This window comes from Quercus robur, chromosome 8, assembly GCF_932294415.1.
Source record: "Quercus robur chromosome 8, dhQueRobu3.1, whole genome shotgun sequence".
In the NCBI taxonomy this organism is placed as follows: Eukaryota; Viridiplantae; Streptophyta; class Magnoliopsida; order Fagales; family Fagaceae; genus Quercus; species Quercus robur.
The window spans coordinates 12,554,915-12,567,101 of NC_065541.1; the positions used below are offsets into that span (position 1 = coordinate 12,554,915).

Genomic DNA, 12,187 nt, shown 5'->3' on the forward strand with positions numbered 1-12,187 from the left:
ACACACAGAGGGGGAATAAAATTCAAGTTGGGTCACAAATTCCTTCCTGTTGGGCTGTTAGGTTAGCCTTAAAGGGATTCACCCATTGTAGGAAACTCTTTACCCACTCTAAACAAATAAATTAGGAGCCTAATCTCAAAGGCCATTGAGTACTTTGGGCACGGCCTCCACAGTATACAATGTTGTATTGCGTATGTTGAATCTATAGAATTGTGTACATTTTTTGAAAAATTGAATATACTGAATGTACAAAGTTATGTACATTTTTTAAACATTCTTTGAAAAATTGTTTACTTTAAAAGAGTAGAATTGTATACATTCTTCGAAAAATTATGTACGTTGAATATACATAATTGTGTATGTAGGGGTAAAATTCCCAAAGTCAACAATGGGACTTGGGCCTTGCACGGAGCCCAACCATGACCAAAAGGGAAAAAGGGTACCAAAAGACTTCCAGCCCAACCCTGTTGAGCCCAGCTTATTTAAAAAGACGCCCGAGGAGGAATGTCTCCTCGGACACATAAATACGGGTCCAATGTGCGCCCCATCCACAGTGAAGAATCATCCCAAACAAACGTGGGTAGTAGGATGAGCCTCACACAGCAGGAAGAAAGAAGAAAATGTAAGACGTCCAGGGAGAAACCACAACTGCCGCATTAAATGCAAGGAAGCTACTTTTCCAGCCGCATTAATGTGGAGAAGACATGCGAACAGTGTTACATTGGCCAGTGCAACTCACAGAAAGATAAGGTGGATGTCCGATGAGACAGGCACTCAAGTGAAGGTCCAGATGGTTAACAAGTATAAGGCTCTTATCAATTTAAGGAGGCTATATAAGAGAAGGAAATCCCCATGAAAAGGGGATCGGAAGATTTAAAAACAATAAGGATATAGAAAGAGAGAGGAAGGTAATAGTCTTTGATCAGAATCAGAGGTGCACCCATATGTCTCCTCGGATTGAGCATCCTGTGGACATTAAGGAGATATTCTTACGTTCAAACTGCTGCATGGCATACAATTAATTAACGTTCACTTCGTCCAGCCCTAGTTCTGTAACCCGCTCTCTACAAATTCATTATCCAGGGTTCTTTGGACCAGAATCACTTACTTGTTGGGCTTGGGCCCCAAAGATCGACCCTACAGTGTACATACTTTAAAAAACGTGTAAGCTGAATGTACATAATTATGAATATTCAGTGAAAAATTGTGTACCCTAAATGTACAAAATTGTGTACGTTGAATATACGTAGTTGTGTATATTTTTTTAAAAATTGTATACAATCTTTAAAAAATTGTGTACATTGAATGTACAAAATTATTTATGTTTTTTGAAAAATTGTGAACATTTTTTGAAAATTGTGTACGTTGAATGTATAGAATCATGTACATTCATAAAAAAATTTGTGCCATAAATGTACAAAATTGTGTAACTTCTTCGAAACATTGTGTACATTGAATATACAAAATTGTATATATTCTTTGAAAAATGTGTACGTTCAATATATAAAATTGTTAAATATTTTTAAAATTTGTGTACATTGAATATACATAATTGTGTATATTCTTAAAAAAATGTGGACATTGAATCTACAAAATATTGAACATTCTTTAATAAATTGTGTATGTTGAATATACAAAATTGTGTTTTTTTTTTTTTTTTGGTTGAAAATTTGTGTACATGTACTAAATTGTGTACTTTTTTTTTGAAAAATTGTATACTTTGAATATACATAATTATTTACATTCTATGAAAAATTGTGTACATTGAATATAAAGAATAGAGTATGTTCTTTGAAAAATTGTTTACAACTGAATATAGAGAATTGTATATATTTTTTATATAAAAATTGTGTGTGTTGAATGTACAAAATTGAATATGCTTTTACCCATTAATAAAAACTTGCTACCTAAAATTTGTTGTAATAATAATTCGAAAGTTAGAAAATTTAAAGACCTAACAGCCTGCCATCTAAGATTTATTGTGGTACCTCAAACCACTTGTGATTGAGAAAAAAACACTAGACATTGGTAGCATAGCAATGACTAAGAGGTTTATTGGTAGCATGAGCAATGACATTAATGCCATTATATAGAGAATGACAATCATCTTCATAATAGGAAGTCTTCCCTTCGATTCATTTTATTTTCTAGCCTTTAAGTTCCAAAGTTTGTATTGGTAGAAAGTTTTAGTCTAATAACTCATCAGTTATTGTAGATTATAACATGTATTTATATGATTGACCATCAAACTGTTATAATATTTATCTTTGCCCTTTCACATAATCAGAGGAACCTAACAATGAAGGAGTTGCATGCATTCACATAGAGACCACTAATAAAGATTATGATCCACAAATGAACAAAACCTTGGACCTTTCCTAATCAAGAATTCTTCATCTAAGACATTACCTTTTGCCAAGAATGGATTCACCATTCATACACAAGAACACTAACCTCTTGAGTAATGAAAAATATGGTAAAGGAAACTAGTAATTTTAGATTTCATGATTGTAGCAATTATTGGATATGCTTATATTGAGAGCTAAACGTAAAGTTTACTTCGTGTATGGATTTGAGATCCATGGTATGAAATTTTTTTGAATTTGTTATAGAACAAATGGGATATCATGTGTGGGTTTTAGCTAGCTCAACTAGTAAAGTCTCTGATAGTTGAATAAATGATCTAAGATTCAATTTCCGCCTACACCAACAACTAATTGGTGTCTTGGTCTGATGATTAAAAACTATTATTAGGAGCGGACGCTATGTGTTAAAACTCTCTCTCTCAAGAAAATAAAAAAAATCATGTTATAAATAAATTTATTAATAGATTTATTTTGTATTCATTCATAGTTTTTTTTTTTTTTTTGAATTTCTAATATTTTAAATAGCAAAAAAAATGTTATTTAATTATAGTGCACATGTATTGTCTTTTTTTTTTTTTTTTTCTAAACTGTTTATAATTGCCCAAAAAAAAAAAAATTTCCTATCCTAAATAATATTGTCTGGGTTAAGAATCTTGTATCAAAACTTAAAAGAATCATTTGAATAACTGAACAAACACCACGCGCGCACGATTATGGGTTGATACCGTTGTACTTGTGTCCGCCACGCGAAAATGACGAAATACGACGTCGTACTCGTACCCCTGCCTGTATCGTGGAAAAGAAGACTATTCCACGCGCCACAAAAAAGTCCAAACGCAACCAAAACAGAATAAAGCCCAGAACTTTTCTATTTTGATCTGTGAAATACTGACCAAAAAAAAAAGACTTTTGTTGAGCTCAAATTTTCCAGGACTCCGAAGAATTTTCCCGAGCAGTTGGAAAAAATGCACGATTTCTGCTTCACGATCCCGTACGGGCTGGTTCTGATTGTAGGAGGAGTTGTTGGGTATATGAAGAAAGGGAGCACAGCTTCTTTGGGTGGAGGTGTGGGCATTGGATTGGTGCTCATTCTTGCTGGGTATCTCAGCCTTGACGCTTTCAAGAAGAGGAAGAACTCGTACCTCGCTTTCGTCATTGAGACTGGTACGCTTTTTCTTTTTTTGGATTTGGTTTCTTTATGTTGTTGCAAGTTCTGTGTTTTTTGTTTGTTAAGAAAATGAAGTTGTTTTTGTTAATGGGTGTACGATGTAATAGTTGTAGTAAGATTGTGTAAGGTAGATTTAGAGACAAAGTCTGATCTAATGTTTTATTTAGGATTGAGCTCTTGGGGAATTGCAAGGTCTTTGTTTCCTAAAATTTTTCTATTTGTGAGTGACTCCAAGATGTTATTCTTATGGTGAGGTTGTGGAAGGTCAATGTAGAGAAAAAGTCTGATCTGGGTCTATGTTTATTTGGGATTATGCTTTTGTTTTGTTTTGTGTTGTTTGTGGTTTGGTAGCTGTGTAGGAAATCTGATTTTTTGTTTTCTTCTTCTTGTTTGGTGTTGGGGTTCTTATTTGGTTTCCTAAATATCTTGTTTTTAAAATGTTCTGGTCTTAATTGAAGCTCTGTACTACTGTATAGTTCGGAGACTTTGATTTTTAGGAGACTTCAATTTTCGTCTGTTCAAAATTGTTGTAACATTTGGTGCTTTTAATTATTTTGGCTATGATGGAGTACAATGAGAGAGAGAGAGAGAGAGAGAGAGAGAGAGAGATCTTTTTTTTTTTTTTAAATGTTTAAATTAATTTAAAAGTCTCCAAGGGGGAGGCCACTGTAGAAGCACACTTTTGTCCCAACTAAGCACAACCTGGAAATGTAGAGAATCATCGAAATTTTGGGGGGGAAAAAAAGGAAATTTACTAATTTAGAGGAATTCAAGAAAATAGAGAGCGTAAGAAAGTAGGCTTAAGCTTGGTAATAGGCTGCTTAAAGGAAATTTGTTTTTCCTTTGCAAGCCTCTGGTCTTTTTCTTTTCCTCAGGGTTAAAGTATATGTAGCTACGTAATCACAAAGGATCATGTTCATTATTATAATGGATGGCTTCTAGTGCCAATGAGCTCTAGTTGAAATGGTACTTCCTCCTTGCATAAGAGTGGAGGGTGAGATTGTGGGTTCAAAACCCATTGGGTGCATGTATAACTTACCAATTAAAAAGCGAAGGTGGCTTCTGGTAACGGCCTCACTTTGTGATTTTTGACAAGCCATCAGCTTATAATGCAATGTGAAGTTGCAAAATAGCTGATTTGTTTAGATTATCGAGAAATATTATGGTTGTTGTTGTTTACATTTTGTAATTCCTGTTTTCCAACAATCTATTTTTTTTTTTTAAATTATTATTAAAAAAAAAAAGCGATTTCAAGAGAGGAAGATTTGTAAAATGATATATGTGTGCATATGCACAAAAACAGATTTTACTGGAGCTGATTTTATTAGAAAAACCAAAAATAAACCACAATTCCTTTATTTTCTTTTCCTTTAAATTTATTTGAACTGATATTAGTAGAAGACAAACCAGAAAAGAAAAACACACTTCCATTCTATCTGTGGTTTTCTTTTACTTTTTCTAACCTCTTCAAATCTGATTTTGTGCTTGCTGTATCCTTCACCTAAAACCAATAGCCATTTTGATCTGATATGTGCCCCTAAAACAGGTTGTGCAGCTGCACTCACATGGGTCATGGCACAGCGCTATATGCAAACCTCTAAGATCATGCCAGCTGGTGTTGTTGCTGGTATCAGGTAAGTTGAGGATTAATTCTGCTTTTAAGTATTTGTGCTTTTCATACTTTAAATATATCGCTACTAGTGGAAACTTAATGTAGCATCTACATGATGAGTATCATATGCTGCTTTTATGCACCAAAATTCATTTATTACTATCTCTTGCATTTGGTTTGCCTTTTTATTTTATTTTATATATATTTAAATTTTCATATGAATATCTTGCATGTATTCAATGAAAGATGAAATTTACTCTTTTCACAAGTTAATCCCATTGCCATGTCCGTCATATCATATTCTTCCCTTTCTAGCATGGCAATGTGGTTCAGGTTGTGAAGCAAATGAACTCTAGCTTCAGTATCACTTACTTTCCCCTTAAAAAGGGGACCGAAGTTTGGATGTGGGTTCAAGACCCATTGGGTGTGTCTGCTTTGCTTACTAATTAGAATTATTGATAATATGGTTCTGCATATAGGGGATTACAGTTATTATTATCGAGTCATTAATCATTACCTCTTTGCTGGTTTCAGTAAGGGTTGTGCATGCAAGTAGGGGACATCTGAAATCCCACGAGCATTCATGCTCTTGTGGTTATTAGTTTGGGTCTGATGTTCCATTTGAAATGAGGATGCTGAAAGTCAGTCATTGCCAATGATTTGTAATCATGACTCCCTCATTTTCTGAACATGCAAATTGTCTTGAATGACTAAAAAAAAATCTTTTAGTTTTAATTGAATAAGTTATTTTGTACTCTAGAGTACAAGTTGAGGCTTATTAGATATTTTGCAATTTTTATTAATGTTCCTGTGTGCCAGGCAACCGTTGTAAGTTTCTTTTTGGAGCACATGATATTTTTGCATGTGTCCTTGTATCTTCTGAGGAGTCGAGATAGTTGAAATGAGATGTTAGAATGTGACATGGATAAGTTAGTGTCATGAAAATGATGATCTAGGAGCCACCCTTGTCTTTTAGGAAAAACTTGACAAGATTCGATGGAAAATGAAAACTGCTGCTTATTGGTGGTGAGTTCAGTTTACATTCATCAAATTAAACTGTGCTTCTTCTTGAAAGCTCTTGCGAACATCTACTGGTCAAATGTTATATCTCTAAAGGTGAATGTATCTTTGTCCAGCTGTAATGTAGTCTTCTGGTTAGTTGATTGTAGTATTCAACTGATGATCTTAGTATCTTACTCTCCATCCCATTTTTGAGGGGGGAAATACCAATTTAGATAAATTTTAGTTTTTACAAGAGTTCCTGATAGATATATAGTTACCTGGATTTTCCTTGTCAATACAACATATATTTGAATCTCCCAGCTAACATGCTTGCCATTTGGCTTTTCTTGCAGTGCTATCATGACTGCATTTTATCTGTACAAAATTGCAACTGGTGGCAACCATATCCCAGCCAAGGCCGATTAATGGTGTAGAGGATTTCTTTCTAATATTTCACTTTTCAGAGCTGTATGGATCACACATATCTATATGCTTCTACGGGTTGTTCATAGATTTTTATCTATGCTGTATTGCTAGCTACTGGTTGTGTATGAAACAAAAGATGGATTTGGTCCTAGAAATTGAATGAGACCTGCTTTCAGGCCAAGCTTGTGCTTGTTACCCTCTTTTTTCTCCCTCTAAACCTCTTCTTTCATTCATTCTTTTCTTTTCTTTTAATAAGTTGATAGAGTTGTAGACCAAAAAGAAGGAAAGCCTGACCTGTGATTATATTTTCCTTAAAAGATAATCATATATAGAACCAAAGGAAACATCACAAGAGTCAGCCGTCAGAGCTCTAACAAAAGAAGCAAGAAATTTAGATGGATTATGGATGTAGAGCTCCTAAGAACCTAATTCCCATATCCTATTGATTGAGTTTGTGAGCAATTGTGTAATGAATTCTCAACACCAATTAAATAGCTCATAGCAAAATTCCTAAAAAAGTATTCTCATATCTTCAACTATGGTTGCATGGACAACACCAAGCTATCCTCTTTTGAAGATGAATCAGACCCCAAAGCTGCATCTCTACCCTTCATGGAAAACGAGATATACTACCCACGCTGATGCAAGCTCTTCCGCTACTATGACATCACAAGGCCTAAATGATTCTTGTCCAAGCCTTCAAGCTTCAAACATTTTTGCCACTCGCTAACATGAAAACTGTTAGGCAGCATCAATCTTTCTTAACTGTCACATCCGCGTTCAGCTTGATCTGGTTTTCTAAAGGGTGGTGTCCATCGTTCCAACTTTAGTAACTTCAGGGATTTTAGCTATTGAGTTCTCTATTTTTAGGAACTCTGAAAGGCTTTTGTCACTAAATTTGGCGCATCTAAGTGCACAGATGTGTTTGCTTTTTCCATGCATGCTTTGGCTTCTCAATTTCCTTACTGTGTCCGTTGCCACGGTAGGAAATGCTCCTCTGATTATTGGTTTGGGGAGAAATGCTTGCTCCCCAAGATGCATGGGTCCCACTTCCAATGTTATGAAATTTGAATAAGCTTGTTTCCATTGCCATCGAAACTTTACAACACGAATGGGATGGTAGGGATCCCTTTTTTCTGTGTTCCCCATGGAATCAAGCTTTTGGAGTTTTGCTTAGACTTCCTTAACGTCTTTAAAAGTATGATATGTATATGTTATCCTTAATGAGCTTGTTTCAAATGCCCTCATTGATCTATCGTGTTGAGGTAGATTGCTAACAAGCGGCCAAAATGGCCAAATACCACTTTTGGCAGAAATAATTGGTGTTCTACTATTGTTTGCGAAATATTTAGCAATTTATCACCTTTTTGAAACTCGAATTTGACATATAACTTGAGTTCTATAAAAATATGCCACGGTGGCACCTACTGACATGGACTATTTTAATTAAAAAAGATGACATAGGGTTTATGAAAATTGGTTACCTTGTAATATGAAACTCGAGCTCTATAAGCTCGAGTAACGAGTAAAATGTGATCTTTTGTTGGACTGAACATGTGATGGAGCCAAAAAAAAAAAAAAAAAAAAAAAAAACTTTATCATTACAAAGTACAACACTTGGACTTATGAAAAGCCTAGCCGTAGTAGTGTAGTTGAAGTGTGCATTTGGAATTGCTTAAAAAACCAGTTTTTTTTACTATTCAGCTTATTTTTGCTACTATTTAAAAGTCTCATTGCACATTTTGGTACTATTTATGAGCTTCACTGTATTATTTCAATTATCTTTTAGCTTTATCTATAATACTTTCAGCAAAAAGTTTTCAGTTTCAGCTAAATAAGTTATTCCCAAACAGACATGAAGTGTAGCAGAAATCAATTGCTGCTGTAGCTGTAGCAAGTCTCTGTCCAATGGAGTCTGTACGTTTTTAGACCTTTTAACACAAGTTGTTTAACCTAGTTATTTAGCCAAGAGATTATTTAGATAAATTATTCAGTTTTAGGCTAACACAATAAAATCATATCATGTAAATAATGCGGAAATATAAAGAATATAACGATATGATAACCCAGGAAAACCTAACGGGTAAAAAACCTGGAGAGGATTTAACCTAACCATCCTCAAGGTAAAACAGATTCATTATGAAAGAATTGAAGTTTGTACAATAGAACTTAGACCACTAACATCCTATTGCTACCTCGAGTAGAAAACTTACTACCACGACCACGTGACAGCTCTAAGTCCACGAACTACTTTTTTTGATCCATTGCAACCACAAGTTCTCCTACTTGTGACTTTGAGACTCCACTCAAAAGGTTTCAGATCTTCTTTAAAGTTCTTTATGCAGCAACTAAAGAGATCATCAAGTTCTTGACATGAATCTTGATCTTGACAACCTTAAGTGTGTGTATGAAGGTAAACACCTCTAGATCTCACAAAAGATTCAACTCACAACTCACCAAAAAGACCTCTAAAATGTAGTTAGGGTTTTTCCTTTTATACTTGAAGTAAAACACAAAACCCTACACGTCAAACAGGCTTGGGCTGAATTGGAATTTTTGAAGAAAAATAAATCTGCACATGGTTCGATCGATTGATCCTTGCAGATTAAGTCCAATAATTTTTGCAATCACTCGATTCCAATTTTACAAGTAAACACACTTTGAGCAAGCCTAAACCTAGACTCTATGTTTTGATCATGGTTTACCAACACAATACAAATTGAAGTTCTAATACATTAGATTCTAAAGTCTTAGAACCTAACAAAGTCTCAACACTACCACTGTTTATTGTAGATTTTTTTGATGTTCAAGACCTGTTGGATGAAAATCCAAGATTTACATCCCTTGATGATCATGACCCATATATTGGTCTAGCTCATTACTTCCCTACATGCCTGACTCATTTTTCTCACTTACACACTTGATTTATTTTTTTCTTTTGTTCCAGTAGCTCTGGTCTTACTTCTAATTGTCCTACACGCACATGGGAGTCAAGACAAGACTAAAAGATTGACATATTTCAGTTGCTCTTGTTTTACTTCTACATGTTCAAATTTTTAAAGAACTCAATCTTCAAAAGCCTAACTGTAGCAGTGTAGCTGAAGTGTAGCAGTAATCAATTGCTGTAGTAGCTGTAGCAAGTCTTTGTCCAATGGACTCTCAACTACTACCACTGTTTATTGTAGATTTTCTTGATGTTCATGACTTGTTTAATGATAATCCCAAATTTACTTCCATTGATGATCATGACCCATATATTGACCCAGCTCATTACTTCCCTACACGCTTGACTCATTTTTCTCTCTTACACACCTAATTTATTTTTTTCTTTTGTTCCAGCAGCTCGTCTTACTTCTAATTGTCCTACATGCACATAGGAGACAAGACAAGACTAAAAGATGGACCTGTTTCAATAGCTCTTGTCTTACTTCTACATGTTCAAATTTTGAAAGAAATCGATCTTCAAAATCCTAGCCTTAGTTGTGTAGCTGAAGTATAGCAGTAATCAATTGCTTTTGTAGCTGTAGCAAGTGTTTGTCCAATGGACTCTTAACCAGTACCATTGTTTATTGTAGATTTTCTTGATGTTCATAACCTATTTGACGAAAATCTAGGATTTACTTCCCTTGATGATCATGTCCCATATATTGGTCCAGCTCATTAGTTCCCAACATGCCTGACTCATTTTTCTCTCTTACACTTGATTTATTTTTTTTTTCTTTTGTTCCAATAGCTCTTGTCTTACTTCTAATTGTCCCATACGCACTTGGGAGACAAGACAAGACTAAAAGATTGGCATGTTTTTGTTGCTCTTGTCTTACTTCTACACGTTCAAATTTTTAATGAACTCGATCTTCAAAAGTCTAGCCGTAGTAGTGTAGTTGAAGTGTAGTAGTTTAGTAGTAATCAAATACTGCAGTAGCTGTAGCAAGTCTGTGTCCAATGGACTCTTAACCACTACCACTGTTTATTGTAAAATTTCTTGATGTTCTTGACTTGTTTGATGAAAATCCAAGATTTACTTTCCTTGATGATCATGATCCATATATTGGTCCGGCTCATTACTTCCCTACATGGCTTACTCATTTTTCTCTCTTACACACTTGATTTATTTTTTTCTTTTGTTCCAATAGCTCGTCTTACTTCTACTTGTCCTACACGCATATGGGAGACAAGACAAGATTAAAAGATTGGCATGATTCAACTGCTCTTGTCTTACTTCTACATGTTTAAATTTTTAAAGAACTCGATCTTCAAAAGCTAGAGTTTTATATTTCAAGGAACCTGAGTTTTTTGAACTCGAGTTCCACGTGGACTTTTAAATTATAAAATGTTAGATCAGCTTCTGCCACCATGTTACTTTTTTTGGAACTCGATTTTCATAAACACAATATCTATGTAAAACTCGAGTTTCATGATTTCGAGTTTCAAAATAGTGGTAGATTGCTAAACATTTTGCAAACAGTGGTAGAACACCAATTATTTCGACAAAAAGTGGTATTTGGCTATTTTGGCAGCTAACAAGCAAGAAAATATAAAGTGGACATTTACATCTATTTTCGTTATATATACTATTTGTTAATTTGTAGTCTGAGTTGGTAGTAACACACACAAAAAATAAAAGTGCAACTCATCGATCGAAGAAAAGTTTTTGTTACTGGGGAGGAGCTATGGTAGAGCAACTATTGTCATAAATATTTGGTTGGGCAAATGAAAACACTGCCCATTGAATATAGATCATCTATCCTACTTTTTGTATTCCACCTTATGCTTTGTGAATCACAGACTATCATGTATTCATTTAACTTTCCTTATAAAATAACCAAAGTTTAAAATAGAAAAAAAAAAATCAAATACATAACATATCATGATTGGTGGAGCATAAAGTAAGTCACAAAAAGTGGAACTCATTTAACTTTTAACCATTGAAAAAAAAGTTTAAAATTGTAAAAATATTTGCATTAAACACATGACATATCATGATTAGTAGAGCATAAAGTGACGCTCATTTAAAAATTGGAGAAAAAGTGAAGCTCGGGTATCAATTCTTGACTTTTATTTGCTTTTAGCTCAATTTGTAGCTTTTAGTTGCTTTTATCAGCAACTCACACACACCCCATAAGCAGCACACACATGCAGCACCACACGCATGCCTCATCGGCACCACATGCACTCATCATCAGCACCATACACATGTAGCACCACAAACACACACCACACTTCTAACACAAACTCGAGCTCAGGTTAAGCTTTTGAACTTGAGATCCAACAAAATTTCATTATCAAATGCTTAAATCTCCAAAATCAAGTACACAAATTACAACTTTGTCATGCTTATAGTCCCACCTATTATATTAACCATTGTTCAAATTACAACTTAGCTTTTATAATATTGCTTCCAAATGTTACATTTCTGATAAGACTCTCTCTCCCTCTCTCTCCCTGGGTTTATAGCCTCACATTTAACCTATTCATTTTCTAAGTTACACATATGCATGATATTTGTTGGGATGACAATTGTTATACTTGACCATTTCTATGTTTAATACACATCTATATATATTTGGAAATGTGATTGTTTAGATTTTAAATCAGTATGTGACATTGACTTGA

At 34.4% G+C, this 12,187-nt stretch overlaps 1 protein-coding gene across 1 annotated transcript; it reads left to right on the forward strand.

Moving 5' to 3' along the window:
* Positions 1 to 3,234: 3,234 nt before the first annotated feature.
* Positions 3,235 to 6,764, forward strand: LOC126694641 (protein FATTY ACID EXPORT 5-like). Its single transcript, XM_050391016.1, has 3 exons — positions 3,235 to 3,530; positions 5,081 to 5,168; positions 6,502 to 6,764. The coding sequence occupies exons 1-3, from the start codon at positions 3,332 to 3,334 to the stop codon at positions 6,572 to 6,574; spliced, it is 360 nt and encodes a 119-aa protein (XP_050246973.1). The 5' UTR covers positions 3,235 to 3,331; the 3' UTR covers positions 6,575 to 6,764.
* Positions 6,765 to 12,187: the final 5,423 nt, after the last annotated feature.